This window comes from Labrus mixtus, chromosome 5 (genome assembly GCF_963584025.1).
Source record: "Labrus mixtus chromosome 5, fLabMix1.1, whole genome shotgun sequence".
Classification (NCBI taxonomy): Eukaryota; Metazoa; Chordata; class Actinopteri; order Labriformes; family Labridae; genus Labrus; species Labrus mixtus.
The window spans coordinates 22,262,533-22,284,415 of NC_083616.1; the positions used below are offsets into that span (position 1 = coordinate 22,262,533).

General features: G+C 38.7%; 4 protein-coding genes across 5 annotated transcripts in view; 2 read left to right on the top strand and 2 right to left on the bottom strand.

Moving 5' to 3' along the window:
* The first annotated feature begins 172 nt into the window (after positions 1-172).
* On the top strand, positions 173-8,678 carry polb (polymerase (DNA directed), beta). The gene is made up of 14 exons (XM_061038591.1): positions 173-385; positions 692-749; positions 1,508-1,574; positions 4,047-4,121; positions 4,222-4,280; positions 4,396-4,445; positions 4,622-4,673; positions 4,790-4,844; positions 4,933-5,005; positions 5,090-5,160; positions 6,534-6,620; positions 6,726-6,793; positions 7,241-7,380; positions 7,520-8,678. The coding sequence occupies exons 1-14, from the start codon at positions 325-327 to the stop codon at positions 7,612-7,614; spliced, it is 1,011 nt and encodes a 336-aa protein (XP_060894574.1). The 5' UTR covers positions 173-324; the 3' UTR covers positions 7,615-8,678.
* Positions 8,679-9,126: 448 nt separating this feature from the next.
* dynll1 (dynein, light chain, LC8-type 1) lies at positions 9,127-11,541 on the top strand. Of its 2 annotated transcripts, none has more exons than XM_061038596.1 (3): positions 9,127-9,247; positions 9,995-10,133; positions 11,163-11,541. In XM_061038596.1, the coding sequence occupies exons 2-3, from the start codon at positions 10,002-10,004 to the stop codon at positions 11,298-11,300; spliced, it is 270 nt and encodes an 89-aa protein (XP_060894579.1). In that variant the 5' UTR covers positions 9,127-9,247; positions 9,995-10,001; the 3' UTR covers positions 11,301-11,541. The 2 variants fall into 2 exon arrangements, with proteins under 2 accessions (XP_060894579.1, XP_060894580.1); XM_061038597.1 differs by having other exon boundaries at positions 9,154-9,251.
* Positions 11,542-11,977: 436 nt separating this feature from the next.
* Positions 11,978-17,156, bottom strand: rpl6 (ribosomal protein L6). The gene is made up of 6 exons (XM_061038595.1): positions 16,992-17,156; positions 16,798-16,896; positions 16,443-16,586; positions 12,609-12,657; positions 12,259-12,443; positions 11,978-12,159 (listed from the first exon to the last, which is right to left on the bottom strand). Exons 1-6 carry the CDS (start codon positions 17,136-17,138, stop codon positions 12,007-12,009), a joined length of 777 nt encoding a protein of 258 aa, XP_060894578.1. The 5' UTR covers positions 17,139-17,156; the 3' UTR covers positions 11,978-12,006.
* Positions 17,157-19,204: 2,048 nt separating this feature from the next.
* acaa2 (acetyl-CoA acyltransferase 2) overlaps positions 19,205-21,883 on the bottom strand; it is a 5,323-nt gene continuing 2,644 nt past the window's right edge. The window contains exons 4-10 of the mRNA XM_061038599.1: positions 21,672-21,788; positions 21,365-21,512; positions 21,006-21,181; positions 20,417-20,546; positions 20,225-20,295; positions 19,781-19,935; positions 19,205-19,689 (exon numbers count right to left, since the gene is read on the bottom strand). Of these exons, the coding sequence (XP_060894582.1) occupies positions 19,608-19,689; positions 19,781-19,935; positions 20,225-20,295; positions 20,417-20,546; positions 21,006-21,181; positions 21,365-21,512; positions 21,672-21,788 (879 nt within the window). The 3' untranslated portion in view covers positions 19,205-19,607. The remainder of the gene's footprint in view (positions 19,690-19,780; positions 19,936-20,224; positions 20,296-20,416; positions 20,547-21,005; positions 21,182-21,364; positions 21,513-21,671; positions 21,789-21,883) is intronic.

Genomic DNA, 21,883 nt, shown 5'->3' on the forward strand with positions numbered 1-21,883 from the left:
CACTGTTAAGATTTATACCCAATAGTAGAGGCTACTTGTGCAGCTTTAGGTAATGACGTAGTACGGGACAATGTAGGCGCTGACTGACTCTGACAGATGGCAGTAATGCAACTACGCGGACCCTGAAACACCACAGAAGAAGATGATGACGTACATGCGTATTACGTACGCCCCGCCCACCCCCTCGACGTCTTTCAGTTATTGTTCTGCTTGGGGTAGCCGGTTAGCAGCTAGCCACGATTAGAAAGCGGCTTTAACTTTCATGGGTGCATTTACAGGACCTTTTAAATTTCCCGTGGACATTTAAAGACTGTCGAATCAATAATGAGCAAGAGAAAGGCACCTCAGGAATCCCTGAATGAGGGAATAACAGACTTCCTCGTCGGTACGTAAAGAAGAGTCAGACATTACATTGACTAACCAGAGGCTCAGCTTTGCTCTTAAGTAAAAATAACACCTTTAAAAAAAAAAATGCACAAGTTGGATAAACAATATGGTTAATCTTGCTCTGTCTCCTTCATGTTTGTCTTTTTGGTTTGGTTAGGACACACAATGTTTCGTCATGTTAATCGCTTTAATTCACGTTGTTGTTGTTCCTGTTAAAAATGGAAATAGACTGCAGGAGTTTGAGGTCAATTTAAACTTTAAATTTTAAAGCACTGGGATGTTTGTTTGTTTTGTCGATTTTCAGAGCTGGCCAATTATGAGAAAAACGTCAACAGGGCAATACACAAGTACAATGCATACAGGTAAGCTTCTGTCTTTGGACGACGGCTCTTATTTTACAAAAAAATACAAATATTAAAACAATATAAATGTTTTGTTATAGTGAGAATAAACTCAATTGCTTGTTTATAAACTAAAGCTCATGCAGATTATGAACAATTAATGAAGATTCACCCCATTGTTAAGTCTTTGATTAAGTCTTATGGTGTGCATAAACACAGGCAGTGTTTTCTTACCACTGTAACTTTTGCTGCTTTGCTAAAATGCTCATGATGGATAGACCAGGTAATATAGCAATAAGTAAGGTCTTTTACCTGTTTTTGGTAACATAACAAAGAGTATGGTATTTTACCTGCTTTTTGTAAAGTGTCTTGAGATAACACTTGTTATGAGTTGACACTATACAAATAAAAATGTATTGATTGATTGATTGATGATAAACACCTTATTAGAGCAGCACTTCTCTAAAGTAGTTTACATAAAGCTTAAAACGATAACGTTCATAGAGGTAGGATTTATTATTGGGTTGGAGCTCAGACTGGATTCATTTAGCTATGGGTACAAAATAAAGAGGTAATTGACTGTAACACATTTGATGTGATATGAACCCGGGATTAGATAGATATTTTGATCAATCTAAGGTTTTGTAATAATAAGAAAGTACTTGGAATTCTAAACAACCATTTTAACCATTTTGTTTTGCTACTTCATTCATTATTTTGTTGGATTTCTTTTTAAATATATATATCTTTAAAATAACTTTTCTTTTTTCCCTTTCTAGGAAAGCAGCATCTACCATCTCAAAATACCCAAACAAAATCAAAAATGGCGAGGAAGCCAAGAAACTGGTATGTTGTTTTGATGTCTTAAGTTGCTGCCTTCCTAACAAAATATATAATCTTATCTTTAAAACAGGGTAGAAATACACCTAGTGAGAACAGTCCAGATGTGTGTAGCAATTACAAATGAAGACAGTTAATCATGAGTAACACCCTTAATATTTACAGTCTACGGTAACACCTTAAAAAACATCTTTTTGAGTGCTATAATAGTCAAGACTTGAGACACATTGGTGCTGATACACTGGTTATGATGGTAATAATAGCTTTAAATAGCATCATTAACAAAAGGGATTACAAAGTGCTTTGACATACAATCAAAAGAATACATAAGAACAGGCATGATTAGTTGTAATTGTTAAGTATGTATTTTAACACTGAGGATTGATAATGGATGTGAATCTGTCTCCTTTATGATTAAGTCTGGCATGTGCTTGAGTCAATGAATGTATCCAACAAACTACTCATTCAAAAGTACATTATCAGAATCATATTTTGCAAACTACATTTATACCTACGTTGATACATAACACTAAATTTGATGAGAATCAGTGAACACAAAAGTAGAATAAAGATGTAAAAGGCAATACAACAGAAGTTTCTTTACAGTTAATAAACTTCATTATAGTAGAATGAAATATATAAAAGCAATATAGGATAAAATTGTACAACAGGTTCAATGGAGGCGCATTATCAATGTTCAAATATGTTAGACATCTTAAACCCTTTTCACACATACGGAAATCTCTGTAAAAACTCCAGAGATTTGGCTACCCGGAGGGACTTTAGGCTATGTGTGAACGCAAACAGAAAGTTTGTATAAAGTATTTTATCCGCAGAAAGTCCGAGTGAGCTGATGTCTGAATGCGGCAGCATACTCCGGAGATTTCAATTCAAGCCAATGGGACCCGCCCGAGTGACGTTTATATACAGTTACTGCCTAAAGTGTCTGCACGCGACCACTACGATCTCCGTAAACGTAATTAAACGGCTGCATTCTGTTTTCTGTTCGTCAGTATGTTGTTCTCCACTCTTCTGTGGATGTTGTCATTCCATTGGACTACACATAGCATTGATATAAAGGCAAATATTCTCATTATAACGTCGTGTAGCGGACTCTGTTGCTTCGGCCGCCACTTCCACGTTGTTTATTTGCGTCATGTCTTACCTCAGGAAATCCCCCGCGGCCCCTCCCCTCTGACAGGGATAGTCCCCCGCTGTGAGGAGCATATGTGAATGGCTAGTTCGGGAGAATCTCCGGAGCGTTCCTCCTGCAATTATCTAGATATTATCCAGAGTGCATATGTGAAAACGGCTTTAAAGTAAAATTACACACAGTGCACAGTGTAAATGTTAAATACTCAAGTCCTCTGTGCCTTAAAGCAACAGGAAATCAGACTCAGCTTTACATGCATGTAATGCTGGATAAAGTCTGTGTCATGTGGGGGTTTTGGAAACTGACGAGGCTTTAGTAATGAGGCTGGAATCAGAAGGGGAAGAAACTGTTCTTTTGGTCCTGATGGACCTCAGCCTCTTGACGGAGGGGAGGGCCTCAAAGAGTCCTCCAATCTTCCTCTCTGCAGAGTGTATGATATGCTGCAGTCTGTCCTTTTCTGCAGCATACCAGACTGTTATGGAGGAGGTGAGGAAGGACTCGATGATGGCGGTGTAAAAGTGCACCATCATTGCCTTGGGCAGGTTGAATTTCTTCAGCTGCCAAAGGAAGTAACTCCTCTGCTGAGCTTTCTTTATGAGGGAGCTGATGTTTAACTCCCACTTGGAGTCTTGGGTAAAGATGTTCCCTAGGAAGCGGAAAGACTCCACAGGAACTGAGGAGTCACAGCGGGTGATGGGTTCATGGGCTGCAACATTCATCCCTAAAATCCCCATCTCCACTGTCTTCAGAGCTAAACAGCTCTGAGTTGTTCAGACAGCACCAGGTGAAGTGCTGGAGGGAGAGGTTTACAACTTCCTTAACAGATCTGTTCGCTCTGTATGAATCTGCAGGAGGGGGGTCCGTGATGTTTGTCAGCAGTTAAAGCACAAAGTGTCTAAAGACCTAATCACTTAATCATTTGAGTCGTTGTTGTCGTCTTTTTGGAGATTGGACAGAACAAAATTTACTTAGATTTTTTTTTACCTTACAAACATAATGATTGATATGCTTCATAGTTTATTTGTCAATAAAATGACTGTCACTGTGCTTAGAGTGATACTGTTCCTCTGTATGTTATTGAACTTGACCGAGACAGAGGGCTGTATTTGCTTTAAGACAGTTCACATCAGTGTAATGGTGCCTGAAAACTTGAAATGACAACATCACTATGTGTCTTCCCCGTACTACTGGTGTGCCTATGTTGATGTGGTAGCGTGTTGTGTGATGCCCTCTGCTGTAGCCTGAAAGATTCTGTCAACATCTTACGTAACTGCTGCTGAAAGCACTATTCAGCACCCTCGTGTTTGTTTCCACACTTATAACAGGATGGTGTTGGAGCTAAAATAGCAGAAAAGATTGATGAATTCCTACAAACAGGCAAACTACGGAAACTGGAGAAGGTGAGTCTTTGGGTGTGGGAAGACCTTGTGTGAGTGTTTAATAATAGCCTCATTGAACACATTACACACTTACAGATAATGTGCTATTTTTGTATTTCAGATTCGAAATGATGACACCAGCTCCTCCATCAACTTCCTCACCAGGGTTACTGGAATTGGGTATGTTTTTAGTTTCATTGAATGAACTATTCAGTGGCCACTCCGAGAGATGTATTGTTCATGTAGATTTTCTCTTTGCTCTTTATGTAACCTGCTTCTCGTGGCCCGACTTTAGCCCTGCTGCTGCAAGGAAGTTCTTTGAGGAAGGTGTGAAGACATTAGAAGGTGACTCCCATTGTATATATATATTTTTGTATTAACGTGTAAATCTCAGTTCTTTTCCATACGAACTATGAAACAATGTTGTATATGAGATACAGTATGTTGCATTCTGTATAACTGTCTAATAAATGTGCTCTCATTTTCTGAATTGATTTATGTGGTCATTGTTATTTGTTTAGATCTGAAAAAGATTGAGCACAAGCTTAATCATCATCAACAGATCGGACTCAAGTAAGTTTTGGCTGAATGTCTCGACAGTTTCTAAATGAATCAGCATCCATACAAAGTCTTTGAATGTCTTCTCCCACACATGAACTGTGTGTGACGGATTGTTTGTCTGCCCTCAGGTACTTTGAGGAATTTGAGAAAAGAATTCCACGAACTGAAATGGAAAAGATGGAGGTCAGATCACCACTTATATGTTTCTCATTACATGAAATGTGTTTTGTAGAAGAGTTTTCTTACACTTGATGTTGATGATTTGGTTCAGACGCTCATTCTTGAGGAGCTGAAGGAAATTGATCCAGAGTACATCGGAACAATCTGTGGAAGCTACAGAAGAGGTGAGAGCAAGTTAACTTCTGTTGGATGTTTCAGTTTATAAGAAGACACTTAGTGTAATCAGGAAAACTGCTTCTCATTTCCAGGCGCTGCATCGAGTGGTGATATTGATATTTTGCTGACCCACCCCGACTACACCTCTGAGACCGAAAAACAGGTAAGACTTTTCCACTGTAGGAATATACGTAGTGACATCAATCACTTTTTTAAAGAAAATTATTTATCTTGTTTAAAAAAAAAGAAGCATTCATTAATAATTATATTAACCCACTTCAGAGAGTTTGTTGGCTTGGTGTTTATCTGCCTTATTTTAAATATACAAAATTATTTAACTATTGTCCTGATAGATTGGAAAATATATTTCAGTACATAAGTACATTTCAGGCAAATTTACAGACATCAACATACATGTCAATGGAAAAAAGCATTAACAAACAAGAGCTGTAAAACAAACATGTGAAGGAATAAATCAGAGCAACAAAAAAAAGAATAAATGTGAAGAACACAGTGATGAGCGGCCGGTGATGATTGAATGAAGCTCTGAAGAAACGTACAACATTCCTGAACAAGGCCCTCCATAGCATGTAGAAAAGCAGATCAGCAACATTAGAAAAGGATTGAGCTCTGGAGATGAGTTTAGAGTCTCTGCTTCTTTTGTTTTATAGATTTCAGTTAAAATAGGAGCTTTGGTGTCTGATGTCAACAGCACAAAGATTTCTCCTCCCATCAAATACTTGTCATTTCACAATTCTTTACACTGATGGGCACTCTACATGGCAGCCTCTGTAATCAGTGTTTGAATGTGGGGTGAATGTAGGAGTTGTCGGACGACTAAAATGTGCCATACAAGCTCAGTCCTTTTACCACTTTTCAACATTGAGGAAGTTAGATGTTTACAAAAACAAGATTAGAACAACAAACGCAAAGCCAAGAATTGTTGAAGTTATTCCTGTGTCAGTGTTCTGTTTACTTACTTCTCCCCCAAGAGGGATGAGCAGATGGGGGTCAACAGATCACCCCTGCACTTTGGGGATCAGCGTGTAAGACAGAATGGAATTTAAAACGTAAAATCTTCATTAACTGAATGCAGGACCACACTTTACATAATTACCTTATTTGATTAAGTGGGTATGTGCAACCAATTCTTTACACCCAAACCATCAAAAGAGCAGAGTCTGTTTCTTTGTTCTGTTTGAGTTCTTGAGTGAAGCCAGAGGGGGATATTGGCCTTTAAAAGGGTGGGTGAGGTTGTGCATCTAGGCAGGTTGTAAATTGGTAGGCTGTCACTTAGCTTCCATTTAATGTCGCCTGTGATTGTTTGCAGGACCTGCTTTTTGACCTCAAGGTCCTGTCAAACATTTTTAGTGAAGGTTTATTAAAGTGTCATTTTTTGCCATTTCCAGTTTCTTCACATGACTGTAACTGTCTTCATTTTGAACATGCAGCGTGCTTCCTTTAACAGCAGTGGAATTTGTATGTATAAATAATTTTTGTTGAATTTATTTTCTTTCTTTTTCTTTTCCTTTTCAGCCTAAGCTCGTCCACAGAGTGGTTGAGCATTTTGAGTCCATTGGGTTTGTGACAGACACTCTGTCCAAAGGAGACACCAAGTTCATGGTGAGGCCAGTGCTGATGTTCATCTTTGGTTATGGTGTTCAGATTGTTCATTTAATTACAAAGTGCGTTACTGTTTTGATGATGTGCTGGATCTTGTTTTTTTAGGGAGTCTGCCAGCTGCAGCAGAACGATGAGGATGAAGAAGAGTACCTTCACAGACGTATTGATATCAGGTGCCCTTATTCATAAGAACTGTCCTCTGTCTTTCCACAAGTGAAAGTGTATATAGTATATATTTTTATCTCTATTGTATTTTTCTTGCTTTATTTAATTAATGTAAATATGTTTGTTTTTTAACTTTTAGCTATTTTTGCTAATTATACTCCTGTTTTTGAACAACAAAATTTCCCCCTAAGGGGGATCAATAAAGTTTATCTTTATCTTTATTCATATTTCTCTCAACATTTACAGTTTAGGCATTAGGTATATACAATGTTTTTGTAGTCCACCATGGACTGAGTCAGGTGTGCAGGGGTTCATAGTGATGAATCATAAGACACATGTCTGTAGAGGGAAATCTGTGATATTCAAATTAAAACATTGCCTCTGCAGACTAGAATACATATTTCTTATTTATCATTCTTTCTGCTCTCTAACTGTCATTTCTCCATTTCTCAAAGGTTAATTCCAAAGGACCAGTACTACTGTGGAGTTCTGTATTTCACTGGAAGTGATATCTTCAATAAAAACATGAGAACTCATGCTCTGGAGAAGGGCTTCACTCTTAATGAGTACACAATAAGACCACTTGGAGTCACTGGTGAGTCTCAGTCAAATATGTCAAAATGAACTTGGTGAACTCTGTGCCAGCGATGTGTGACTTCTTTGATCAGTCAGTGACTAATAATTCACGCTCTCAGTATTAATATCAGCTGTTTGTTTTTGTTGATCTGTTGTAGGTATGGCAGGAGAGCCTCTGCTGGTGGATAGTGAAAGAGACATCTTTGAATACATCCACTACAAGTACAGGGAGCCAAAAGAACGCAGCGAGTGATGCAAAGGACCGCGTATACTTACATCTGTTTGCTTTTGAAGCTACAAACAAGATCTGATGCGTGTTTACCAATGTGTGTATTAAAGTGTCCATTTTTTTAAAACCATTCAACTATTTTATTGAGTGGGGAAAAACAGTGAAATACATTTTAATTTTTGGTTTTGATGGAAGAAAGTCTTCAGAATATTAGAGACATTTTAAGTTTAAGGAACTTTGTTAAACAATACATCTGATTTTACTTAGAATGTGGTGCTCCGTGGGAAAGTGTCTATTTTAGAGCTTCTGGTCTTAGCTTTGAATTTCTAAATCATGCTGAATAGTTTTTTTTTTAAAGATTAAAACAACTCAAGAGTGGTTATCTTTATGCAAGGTGGGATCTGTTACTGTCGTAGTTTTGTCAGAATGAACAGTGAGAACCCATATCATCACTACATTTTTTAAAAGTGTACCATTGAAGACATCGACTAAGTTGTGCAAACTTAAAAGGTAGAATTGTTATACATGAATACTTGATAGCAGTATCACTGTTATATCTTGTCTTATATTTATTTTTTTTATTCACCATTGAAATGTTAGTTGGTGTGTTGAACCTGTAGTTTCACCGATGTTGTCAAAAGAAAATTATAACTACAAGAAATACAATGATTTCAATTATTTTTGGTTGTATGGGCTTAGTTCTGGTAATAGACAAGTATTTGGGAGAGAATGATGATTTTTCAACAACAATTAGGATTTTCATTCACCTCAGTTATTGATAGAAAACGACTTGATAAATCTCTTGTATGTGGTTGTTTGATAATAATTTGTGTGGGCTCAGAGCATATTTGTAACTAATGGAGCATATTGAAAGTGGCAGATAAAGTTAACACTTACCTAGTAACTGAAATCCCGCTACAACAAATCCTGGTGGAATTTTTGCTTTGAGATTACGACTTTGATTCAGTCTGGTATGTGGAGAATTGTAAACATTTGAGAAAATGTTGTTGGAAAATGTGATACACACAGTGCTCTATATTTGCTCTATAGTTTTTGAGTTTGTATGTGTGAAATAAATGGGTTTTTTTTTAATCATAAAGATTAAATTTGACTTATTTTTCCATTAGATTGAATGTCTTCTGAAAAATATAAACTAATATTGTTTTTGACCATATATACGTCAAACTTCTTTATTTTGATTATTTTTGAATTGAGGCATGGTGGCAGTATAACACTCCAGATAGGATCTGTGGACAAAAAGGCCCTTCAAATAATGTTATACTTTTCCAAACCTTAAGAATCAGCATCTGAAAAAACTGCTGCGTTTATCCAGCTGTTTCTCTACAAACGCAGATAGCCCCAATGCAGTCGCCTGTGAGACGGCATGAGAATGTTATTTACAGTGGTTTCCACGGCAACCTATAATCTCGCAGTGCATGATGGGTTGAAACAAAATGCAGGCAGAAACACCAGAAAGATTGGCAGGGCTAAACCAATGACAGCGGGCCGTGCATTAATATCAGCCAATTGAAACGCGTCAAAGCAGCAGTCTCTAACCGCCACACACCCACATTACTTTTGTGTCAACCACTTCGCGGGAGTTGTCGCAGACGGAGCGGTCGTCTCTTTAAAATTATAAACACTAAACAGGAGACAAGTAGGTATACTTAACTTATATTCATGCGGAACATGTCAACATAGCTAATTTAATGTCTTTATAAATTAGAAATCGGTAACCTTTGTGTTCACTATTTCACGGTATTTTCGCCTGTTGTGGGATGAATGAGTAGCTACTTACCGTGCCTGAAGGTAATCAACAGATCATCGTTGATAAATCAGAAACGCAGCGAGGTTTTTCTAGCAAAATCGTTTTCTTACGGGACCTTCAGTTAAATTAAATTTCCTGTTTATACCAAATGATTGTATTTACGATGTTTGTGGTGTTTATTACGGTATCGTGCACGTTTGAAGCGAGTTTGTTCACGTTAATTGCTGGATTGTGTTGTCATTTTTCAGGATCATGTGTCATATGATTGTGGTTGAAACCTCGGGTACATTTGAGACGATAATCTCAAATGTCTTGCGTATCCATAGAAACTACGCAGAGCGCGCATCCAGCGAGCTGATGGAAGTTATGCAACACTTGTAGAAAAGGCTCGTGGAGATGTGTCAGTTATTATGTAATGATAACATCGTCACTAACTATTTTTTATTTTTATTTTTCTTGCTCAAAAGTCCTTGAATGCTTTTGATTTATTTTCGTTTTAAGACAAAAGAGGATGAGGACTTTTTTTTGGGATGCTCAGGATTTAGACTTGATAGCGTTTTTGAATGTGTATTTGTGCGTGTGTTGCCAATGCGCCTGTGAAGATGATGATTCCACCGCTGTGTTTTGGTTTCCCAGGGCAACCATGTCTGAAAGGAAGGCAGTGATCAAAAATGCCGACATGTCGGAGGACATGCAGCAGGATGCCGTGGAGTGTGCTACTCAGGCGCTGGAGAAGTACAACATCGAGAAAGATATCGCAGCATACATCAAAAAGGTAAAATGCACTGCCGACGCATCCAACACCTTAAATTTAATCCAAAAGCACATTGTGGCTTTCCTAAGTCACTCAAACCATGCGATTTTTTTCAAACAAATCTTGTATTTCTATTTAATTGACGTTTTTTTAAAGTTGTCGGACTGCAAGCACTGATGTAAAGCCAGCTTGCGCTTCCTGACTTTCCATACCCCCATCCTTCCTGTTACACACCCAGACTGGTATTTGCAATTGCTTCCACTCTCTGTGGAAACCTGCTCCTCTTGGACTGACTGTCCTTCAAACGCCACTTTCCCACATTTTTTTTTTTTTTACTTACTGGAAACAGTACAGGAAATGGCACTTATCTAACTATGAGGGGAAAAATATATATTCATGCACTTCTTGTTGTAGGAGAACATACACACACATACACGTTTTCTACCCCTTTAGGCCTAAAAGGATTTTTAAAATCATCGTACTGGCAGAGATCTAAGATGTCCTATAAAATCACCCGGCTCAAAATTAATGAATATTCTTTTAGAAATGTAGTTTTAACACTTAGGACCATTCAATTTCTTCTCAATTGCAAATTTGTTGAGAATGCTGGGAAAATATTTTTTTTGTGATCATAAATCTGGTTTTGGACTTAACAGGTCTGGGGACTTTTTGAAGAGGAACTATCCACTAGGGAGTTCCCTGAGAACTACACACCATGAGGACTTTTTTCTGTCCACATACGCCGCCAACCTACTCTGAAGCAGGACTTAAACAGGGTTCCTGTACAATCAATAAAAAGGAGGGAGGGTTCCAATAGTTTGGCGGTCCGAAAATACCTATTTTTGTTGCCATGTTTAATTTAGGTAAAGAATTTTAAATGTTGTAAGTAAAAATCACGAGTGCAGACGGGTGTATTAGCTGGTAGATGAGACCTTTGAGACAGGTTGTTGTTTCACTTTCGTCTTATTTCCTATACTTCAGTGTATTTTTACAAGATATGTCTTAGTTTAATTAATGTCCTAACATTTGACATTTCTTTTTCCCACACAGGAGTTTGACAAGAAATATAACCCGACCTGGCACTGCATCGTTGGAAGAAACTTTGGCAGCTATGTGACTCATGAGACGAAGCATTTCATTTACTTCTACTTGGGTCAGGTGGCCATTCTGCTGTTCAAGTCCGGCTGAGAGAACGCATTTTCTCCCCATCAGCTGACCATGCATACAGTACTGACTGACTCGACAAAGGCACTTATCATTCCTTGGCAAGGGGCCGCTGCCTTTTTCTGTGCTGCTTTCTACTTTGTTTTTGAGGATAAAAATACGTGGCCATGTTAAAGAGATGAAACACTTGTATTTATTTTTGTCTGTTACATTAGACATGTCATTTTTTTAAATAAAGCGTAGCTTTTAAGCTGTCTAGGTCCAATACCTGTTGTGGTGATTTCTGTGCAATAATACACCAATTAAATGGTGAAACTTATTTCCCATAAGATGCTCTTCATGTATTCATACAATAACTTGTGATCCAGCTCAAGTGGTTACTACCCTGAACCTAATATACTAACATTTCAGCCACCATCCTGGAAGTTGAAAATTGGGATAAGGTCTATTTTTAGTCTAGTTCAATACAATGTCAGTGGTATACAGCAGATATTTTACAAGTTGCCATTATGCTGAATAAAGCTTGGACACAATTTTATATTCATAGTTGCCATGGGCTCAAGACACCCGCAGAGACAATCATGCCAAGTTACAGAATAAAATATACTGAGCCCTGGATATACTGCAATGTTTTTGGAAAGGCTGTAAAATAATTCCTTGAAACCAAAACGTAAGGAATAATGGAGGCAAGGGAAGTCAAATGACGGTGGTACTCTTTATTACATCACATTTAGAAAACCAGCTTGTGTGGATAAACACCATTAGACAGGCAGAAGGAAGAGCGCAGGTACCCTTTCATCTGAGGGACTTTCTTGATTAAGGGCAGGAGCTGAGCATCAACCGCTTTCTGGTCTTCTTTCCTCTGCTCTGTCAGTTGGTACTTCTGCAGGAGAAAAAAAAAAAAACATTGCATCACATTCTGCACATAAGGGACCAATTCCAATTGTAATGGTCAAAATACTTAACATTTAAGTTAGTTCACCTCTTTCTCTGTATCAAAGATCTCTCCCTCCTGATGACGGGGCCTCCTCAGCTTCTTCTTCTTGAAGTAGGCGTCATTCAGAGTTTTGGGGATCTTCATGCCAGAGATGTCGATTTTGGTGTTTGTGGCAATGACAAACTTCTGGTGGGCCCTGCGCAGGGGGACTCTGTTCAGGGCAAGAGGGCCTGAGGGGAGGGAGGGGGTGAAAGGAGAAAAGAGTATTGGGAAAAAGGTTTTTAAATAAGCCCTTCAACTTGCCAAGAGATTTTAATTTTGAATATTAATGAATTTACTCTTGTGTACCAATATTGCATAACCAAGATTTTACTAGCATAAATACTCATCCTTACCAGTGACAAGCAGGAGACCACTTGAGAGCTGCTTCAGGAACACCACACGCTGAAAACAAACACAGGTATCATCAGTAACCACAAACAATTGTGTTGTTAATGCATCAACCACACATTAATTCACAGGTGAATCCCTGTACACAAAAAACTCGTATTAAAGGCTCTTGTATAAATAATCATACATTAGGATCAACTTGGTTTTAGAAGGTGAAAAATAAATATACTTGACACACAGTGCTTGCTTTATCCAGAGGGCTCTACCTGTCCATTTGATAGCTGAAACATTATTTAGGTCAGCCACCACTCAAAGTGTGTGTAGGCACACTCTCATGCTTCCATAACTTGCCCGTGTAACGTTTGAGTGTGGGAGAGAGGGACACTGTCTCTGGTACAGAGGGCGTGATTATAGTGATGTGTCGAGTATGCTTGTTATTTTCATGCACAATAAGGACACACTACCAATTCATTTGTGTGGACAATATCTTTTGAATACAAGCATTCATTGACAATGGCAACTGATCGTGCTCTCATGATATTGAACATTTTGGAGAGCTTTATCTCAGACAGTCAGCCACATTTACAGTTACACCAACGGTGTACAATTTCAGTTGTAAAACGCCACAGCTGTTCACTGTAAAACCAGGGCTGCTCGATTACAGCAAAAATCAGAAGCACAATTATGAGGTAGTGGTGATGTACTACTACACAAGAGTGTGAACAAACAACATTAATCACACGCACGACAAAACCAGCTCAACACTGCATGTAATGTTTCATTTAGATTTCATGATTGCAAACATTGTAATTTAAACTATTAATTGCCCGGTCCTACGTTAGACTAGTTGCAGATTCCAGTATTAGACTCACATGTGTTACATCTATACGAGTGTAAATTTTAAATCAGTGCAGAAAAGTAAAGGGCTGTTTTGTTTGACTATAACTGTCAGTGAAGCCAAGAAAATGTATGACAGCATGTATTCCAAGTAGCTTTTAACTATAATATACGACTGTGGGAAATCTATTCCAAATACGTTTTTAGAGTTCTCACTAGCGTTGCACAGTATTTCATCCATACATTTCCTAACTAGAATTTCTCAACAATCAGTACGTTTTGTAGTTCAAATGGCTGTTTTAATTTATTGATATAAATTGGATTATTTATAAATGTACTGTTAGAAAACATTTCAATTCTCTCAACATACAGTAAATATATTGACAAATATCAGAATTATACATGGGGTTATGGAGAACAAATCCCACCAATAGGATGATGGATCTGGTTTATCGGATTGAGGAGAAAAAAAACACGACATTCATGATACAACTTTTCCACTCCTTAACTAGACATGACTCAAACTGTGGATTTAATCACCATTACCAATCAGCATGCTTCTCCATGAAACTTGATGCAGAACACCCTCTATTCTTTTTCATGTGCTATTTGAGCTGGGTTAAAAGTGTCACTATTTTATTGGACGATTAAAAAATCATCAACAACAGACGTGAGCTTCTGAAAGCGTAAAGGAGCAGTCAATGCACACTGTGTTTTCTCAATAGTTCAGAGTCTTTCAGGTTATCAATAAAGCTACAACTCCACTCTCAAGACTGAACCTTAAACAAGAAAGTTTAATTTATGTGAACATGTTCTATCCTACCCTTCATACAACTGTCTCTTATGAGCTACTAGGATAGCCCGCTAATTAGCGTCTGAGCTCACGTAATAAACTGTTTTATTAAGGCAAAAGACACATGGGATAGCGGTAGTTGATCAGTGGGTATTTGTTCATGTCATGCTAGTAAGTGTGTTTGTAGCAGAGGGCTGATGAGTCGACCATAGATAAAAAGTTAGCACCTCTAACCGCTAGAGTCGGTAGTGGTCAGCTAATGCACTACGTTAGTTTCTTATTACAGAGCATTTACCAACGTTTAGTATTTATTTAGCCGCACTAGGTGCCATCACTGAAACATCAGTATATGATCAGGTAGCCAATCATATACTAGTTAGTGCGGGGCTCGTTGCCCAGGTTACATGAAAACTACGCGGCTACAACGGCACCGATACCACTTTACGGCGGGCGGGCCTCTCTTTTCAGTTTAGCGGGTAGGCGGAGAGAAGCGAGATGTCAGCAGTGTGGAGATTTTTCAGCGTAAACGATGACGACAAAAGAGCAGACTGCAAACTCGGCACTCCCCAGCCTTCTGTGCGTGGCTCACACACTACAGCTAGCTGTTAACGAAGGACTTTTGGCTCAGAGGAGTGTAGCTGACGCGGTGTCAGTCGGATGTAAAATTGTTGGACATTTTAAGCACTCCGCATTAGCCTACTCCCGCCTGGAAGACATTTAGCTGCAGCTCAACCAGCCCGCAAGAAGACGCCAACAAGACGTGCAGACGCGCTGGAATAGCACGTACTACATGCTACAGTTTTGGCTCCATTTGAGGAGTTAACCCAAAAAGTGAGCTCGTCCGATGCTTTAGCATCAGATGTAATTCCTGCTGTGACCGTGCTTAAGAGACTTTTGACCAAAGAAACAGACGCAGATCAGGGCAGTAAGTACACGGTACTCGGTATCGGTGAGTACCCAAATGTAAGTACTTGTACTTTGTTTGCAAAAAAAGTGGTATCGGTGCATCTCTAATCACAGGAAGTGAATTTGTAGGAACAGATGTTCTGGATGTTACAGCTGAGCTTTTAATAGATAATAAAAACTCAAATGGACATTATTGTAAGAAACATTCTTGTATGAGCTAGGCCATTTTGGAACATGTCACAAACACACCATATAGAGGGTGTGTTCGTACCTGCAGTGTGTGAGTCAGATAAACAACAGACATGTGTTTAGGAACTATATCTCCAGTTTCGGGGGAGAACACAGCACTCTGGAACAGAAATTGTCTGAGTTTAAAGCATCGACTACAGCAGGCTGTGACATTAATCAGGGCAAGCTGCTGAGTGTTGTCACACACAGCCTTCAGCTGGTACCTGCATGATAGCAGACAGTGTGACAGGAGAAGACCTAGCAGCATTTGAAATATTAACACTTTCTGTTAAAGACCAGTTTCTGTGTGAAAGTAAGCAAAAAATATTTTTACATGTGTGTAACATCTCCCTATATGTTTAGCAGGTCTTCATGGCACCGCAAGCGTTTTTTCCACTGAGACTCTGCACAGGGATTTAGCGGTAGTATCTATTAAAGAAAACACTGTTTATAAATATCGATCTGATATTTATAGGGGTTCAGCACAGAATCAGCAGCTGTACATGGACATTTGAGAGCAAGGCACGTCAACCGGTGAATTTACAAGAGATGTACTGACAGTAGACCTTATCGCTCCCATTCTCTCTGCTGACGTGTGTCTGCGCTCTCCCATGCACAGCAATTTTATGAATAAGTGAAAAATCACAAAAACAGGTTGGAAATATGCTGCGCAGCCCGCCCAGGTGTCATCTATGTGTGAGAAACACTGTGGTCATCAAGCTTATGATTTAACATTGGATGTAAACAAACCTTTAGAGAAAAAACTTCTGTTGTCTAGTAGATGTCCGTAATAGAGATCTGTTGATTATTAAACATAAAGCTAGACTCAAATCTGAGCTCTAAAATTTCAGTCTCATTAAGTTTACATTTCGATCACGCATGACAAGACATGTGAATGATATGTCCAAACTATTGTCTGCATCATCACAATGAAGGTCTTCTCTAAACATAAGTTCTTCATCCTGTGGACAAATGAGGTTTAAGATACACCTCAAGTTCTCTTTGGCCTTCACATTTAACATCTATAAGCTGTTTTATGGAGTCATTATCAAGACGTGTTAGAAATTATTTTTACCTTTCCACGGTGGCGACCAGTGAGCAGAACAAGGACAGATCCTGGAGTGATGGAGGCGCGCAGCTTTCTCTTGTGCTGGCTGAAGGGTTTTTTACCGTGGCTCTTCAGCTTGCGGGGAACCTCCTCGGTGGGGTAGTAGCGGGGCTACAGCAGAAAACGGTAGATTATACAAAATGCAAGCGAAATCCTGTGGAAAAACTTGCATGGACAAAAGGCATATATATACACATGAAAAGTTCAAAAGATATGTGAATTAACCCACTGTCCTTCAAATAATTGTTCTGCATTTAGTAAGTGCATAATACTTTGAAGTACAAATTTAAGGGGAAATACAGGAAATTCACATATTACTCACCATCTTGCGCAGCTTGACAACACGAGTGCCGCCATTCTTGTCTCCTCCAACAGTCTTAACAACTGTGGCTTGGGGCTTCACCTTTGTCCTTTTCTCCACCTGAAACAAGAGTAAATATATATGCAATTAAATGTGATGTTCACACAACTCCTTTTTCTCATTCGACTTACAGAGTGTAACAGGTCTGCCCTCACCTTGGTCTCAGTGGTCTTGGACTTGCGCTTGTACATGGCCCTGCGGCCGTACATGGCGGACCGGGAGTACCGACCGATGCCACGGGCCAGGGTCGGGTTCCGGCTCCCGTGCCGCCTCTTTGAAGCTTTCTTGTCTCCCTCTGCCATCTGACACAAAGTGCAAAAGGTGTTATTATATTATTATTATTATTATTATTATTAAGACTCCAACTCTGGCAATGTAGTCATGAAGTTCAGTAATTCAACAGAGCATCATTTGACTTTTTTTTAAAATGAATATATGACCAAGAATGTGTTCCAGTCTTGAAACAGTTCATTGTATACAGAGGCACAGTACTCGTAGTGTAATGTTTGTATCTTTGTTTCCTGTCTTAATTGCAAGGCTGACAACAAAGTATTATTTATTTATCTATGACTACATTTAGACAAACACTAACACATTAACAAAAACAGCCTCCAGGGGAACTCTGTTCTTGATCAAACACACACAATGCATTAGAACAAATCAAAAACGTACGAAGCGTTTTCCTTGAAGTAGTTCAGTATATTTCAGTATTGAAACAGTCCAGCAATTTAGAATGTAAAACATGCAACTTCAGTTCGCTAACGTTAGCACTTAGCATTTCAGAATATACAATAGTCACCCTCCTGCTACAGGTTAGCTTGGTATTTGTCTCTTCAATGTTGCATTATTAACTTAAATGTAAACCTGCAGAATGACACAACGGATTTGTTGGCGTTAACGGAACAGAAAACTACCGAAGAGGGCAACACGTTTCTAGGAGCTAGGTAGCTAACGTTATAGACAGCAATATGGCTAACCGGCGGCCTTGGCACCGAGACATCAAACTGTCCATTAATACAGTTACTTCGTGGATAAATCATATAAATAACGATGTCTAACGCATCGTTGATATACAAGGATTCGTCCCCTGATAGCCGGCATCTGTAATTCTTATTCTTTAACACGGATGAAAACAGATTTTATTCCATCAGTAACACGAAGGCAAGGGTGTCTTACCTTGGCTATGAAAAAAAGAACGACATCCGGGCATGTGACGTATATAAGGACGCTGCATGTTGACGTCAACACGTAAAGTTACAAGGATGTGATGGTCATTGTAGTCCAAAAATACCTCGTCTTCGAAAATGGAAAAAATAAAAATATAAAATAAGCCTGTAAGAAGAATAAAAATAAATCTACGTACATAAATATTTTTTTATGACTGATTCTCACCGAGATTTCAGCTAAATTCATTTTTTTCAAATTTTAGTTCCTGTAGTAAAAATATATTTCTATCCAAATACGTATGATTGTTTTATCTTCACATACACTATGAAGCAATTGATGACGGTGTAGAGCTTCTTTTCCCCTGGGGAAAATAATCAAAATTACTCTTAAAAAACAACACACTTCCCAACTTTGTACTTTTCCAAATTGATTAACAAAACAAATTCAAAAATATTAAACAATCTCTTTAGCAGGAAAACACTTTTTTTTAGTAATATAATATAAACAAACATGCTTCACAGAAAGTTTGTAGAAATTGTTTATAATTTTAAGATCTATATTATAATCCAAACATTAACAGATACCACCCTTCAGTGATTTGTTGTAGGTTTCCATGGTAATTTATGATTATTTCCTAAACCCTAAAACCATTCTGAGCAATGTAACAAATCAACAGGGATTACCCTTTATGAGATTACTAACAAGTAAAAAGGTCAAGACAATGAGAGATTTTATTGGATCAAAATAGGAGCTTATAGCGGCTGAATGTCTGTTAAAGATATTTTCCTTGTTTAACTAAAATAGATTTGTTCTCCTCACGAATGTCAGGATGGTGCTAAACTGATGATAGTCAAGGACTGAAAGGTTTGCTACTGTTTTTATTCATCTTTTTTATTTGCACTGTGAGCACCTATTTGTTTGACCACGTGTGCTTTGTAGCCCAATGGAGTTGGTGTGCAGGTATCTCCTCTGCAACGTCTCATCAGGAAAACATCAAAATAACACTTTTTTTTGAAAATTATTTTTATTGAGATCAACTGACACAAATACAAAATCAGACAAAATCAGTTTTGCTGAAGCCAGGTCAGATCACAGGCCACAGGACATATTTTCTGGTTTTATAGTTCCCTGACAATGGAGTGATAAAGAACATTTTGAGGCAAACATCACGGTTCTTTTTAGCCTTAATGTAACCTAACACAATCGTCAATTATGAGTAAATATTTAGCTGTACGTCGATGTGATCAAGGACCTTAATCTGTTTTCAGGCACACACCAAGACACTCTCTGGCTTCCACTGTTAATGAGCACTGTTTTCATTCATCTTTTTTATTTGTATGAGTTAGCTCTTAACATTACAGGGCTTCAGAGGCAACACTGAAGTGACGTTTATTGTACATTATTTTAGAAATAGTAAAAAAAAAAAGTTACAATAGAAGCAGCAAAATACATTTTATTGTGTGTCAGAGAGAAAAAATAATTCTTAGTCACTCATGTTAAGGAAATGGTTTTAGCATGTGTGATTTGTATTTGATTTTATATGATTGGATGTTGGTGTGAGACATTCATTTACAGGAATCTTCAGATATTTGCAGCTTCTTAAGTCAGCAGTTTTCAATGATGATGGCGATTCCTTGACCTCCACCAATGCAGGCAGAGCCAACAGCGTACTTGCCTCCACGTCGCCTGTTGGAAAAAAAAAGCTCATTATTCAAGCTTATTAAGTGCAGACATTTTCCCTGATATACTAATCTATAATTACTGTGGTAAAAGTTACCTGAGTTGATGGACCAGGTGGCCAGTGATGCGAGCTCCAGAAGCACCGAGAGGATGTCCGATGGCGATAGCGCCACCATTAACATTGCTTTTCTCTGGATCAAGACCAAGAGCCTTAGCAACAGAAAGGTACTGAGAGGCAAAAGCCTCGTTCACCTGCGCGAAGAAAATTATTTCAGCGACAGGACTGAGAAATAAGATCTTCAAATCATTTGAGCAGAGATTTTCTCCCAAGCACAATTCCTCTAGTACTTTTCACTATGTCACACCACATTTCAAAAATACAAAGCTTTACAATACGGTAGTTGTCCAAGATGGACAACTTTGGAGAACTCCAGAACTGTTTTAGAACATTTAAGGATCTGAGTACTTCCTCCTCCACTGACTGAAATATATGACACAATCTAAAAGATCACATGTAAAAGTTATTCTACTCGTTACAAACCTCCACAAGATCCATGTCGTTGAGGGTCAGACCAGCCTTTTTCAGAGCTTCTGTGATCGCTGGAACAGGACCTTATAGGATAATAAAAAACAAATCTCACTATAAGGAAACCATGTCACTTACAACATTAGTTTAGTTTGTCATTCAAAGGAATAGAAGAACATCATCATTACTGTGAGGGCACCCCCTTACCAATGCCCATGATGCTGGGGTCACATCCTGACACATGGTAGGCCACAACTCTGGCCAGTGGAGTGAGTTTGTGTTCTTTCACAGCGTCTTCACTTGCAATCACCACGGCAGCAGCACCGTCAGAGACACCCTAAAGAGATCATGAAGGTTACATTAATGGTCGGGTTCATTCTAATGCTGTGACTCAGTGGTAGAGTTGTCCAGCCTTTACACATAATCCTCTGCAATCAGTGTATGAATGTGTGTGGGAATGGGTGAATGTGACATGTTGTGTAAAAAGCGTTTTGAGGGGTCAGAGGTCCTGAAAAGCGCTTTATAAGTACAGTCACTTAATACCATTTACCAATATTTTTTTAAAATCTACAAACAAAACAAAACTAACATGTATTCTCCTTTCTCCCATTCAAACTGAAACAGATCTGTTCCAAATGACACATCCATATCATAACTCCTTCAACAACTAACTATGTTACATCAGCTGAACCTTTTAAAAGGGGGAGAAGATTTGTTTGCTTTGTAAAAAAAAAAAAGACTACTAAAATACAGAAATGAAACACTCCTTCATATAACACTGTAGCTGTAAACTCACAGAAGCATTGGCTGCAGTAACGGTCCCGCCCTTCTTGAAGACGGGGGGTAGTTTGGCCATCTGTTCCAGCGTGGTCTGAGGACGAGGGTGTTCATCATGAGCCATGGACACTTTACCCTTCTTAGCTTTCACATCAATGGGAGCAATTTCTGCTGTGTAGTGACCGGCCTCATGAGCTATGAGAGAAAATAAAAGATTGATTGAGCTATTAGAAATTGGCTTGCCTTGAACATCATCTTAATTTGTATAGGTGTATCTAAGTAGCAGCTCTTTTTCTCAAAAGTAAATGATTTCTATGTTATGATAGGATGAGCAGAAAGTGTTTATAAAGATGTTGAAAAAAATGAAGCCAGTCTTACCCGCCTTCCACTTCTGCTGTGTCTGGTGTGCGTAGTTATCGCAGTCTTCTCGTGTGATCTGGTATTTCTCTGCCAGGTTCTCTGCTGTGATGCCCATGGGGATTTTGATATGCAGGTCAGTCAGACCAGCCCACAAGGTGTCCTCTAGCTGTCAATCAGAGGAGGAGAAGTTCATATCATTGTGACAGAAGCTTCTGGAGTTACATAACATAGCCATCTTTATGATCATCGCAGGGGCTTCCAATACATTTTCTGTCAACTCTTTGGAGGATTAACAATGAAAAGAGAAAATAATCCACAAGCTTACCTTGAGATCAAATCCAAATTTCGTACCAAATCGTACGTTGCGAACAGCGTACGGGGCCTGGCTCATACTCTCCGAGCCTCCGCACAGAACCACCTCCGACTCCCTGAGGCAAATCTCCTACAAACACACAAGGTGACGGGCTTTTGTTTTTTGGAGCAACAACAGGTAACACACATCAGTCAAACTGTTATTTTTGCAATACTAATTACGGG

Coding starts and splice junctions, on each gene's coding strand:
- dynll1 (XM_061038596.1), top strand. CDS start 10,002: ATGTCTGAAAGGAAGGCAGTGATCAAAAATGCCGACATGTCGGAGGAC. Junction 10,134..11,162: donor TCGCAGCATACATCAAAAAG/GTAAAATGCACT, acceptor TTTCCCACACAG/GAGTTTGACAAGAAATATAA.
- polb (XM_061038591.1), top strand. CDS start 325: ATGAGCAAGAGAAAGGCACCTCAGGAATCCCTGAATGAGGGAATAACA. Junction 1,575..4,046: donor GCGAGGAAGCCAAGAAACTG/GTATGTTGTTTT, acceptor CACTTATAACAG/GATGGTGTTGGAGCTAAAAT. Junction 4,446..4,621: donor AGGTGTGAAGACATTAGAAG/GTGACTCCCATT, acceptor TTATTTGTTTAG/ATCTGAAAAAGATTGAGCAC.
- rpl6 (XM_061038595.1), bottom strand. CDS start 17,138: ATGGCAGAGGGAGACAAGAAAGCTTCAAAGAGGCGGCACGGGAGCCGG. Junction 16,897..16,991: donor CCAAGACCACTGAGACCAAG/GTGAGGGCAGAC, acceptor CTCTTGTTTCAG/GTGGAGAAAAGGACAAAGGT. Junction 12,444..12,608: donor TGGTCTCCTGCTTGTCACTG/GTAAGGATGAGT, acceptor CCCTCCCCTCAG/GCCCTCTTGCCCTGAACAGA.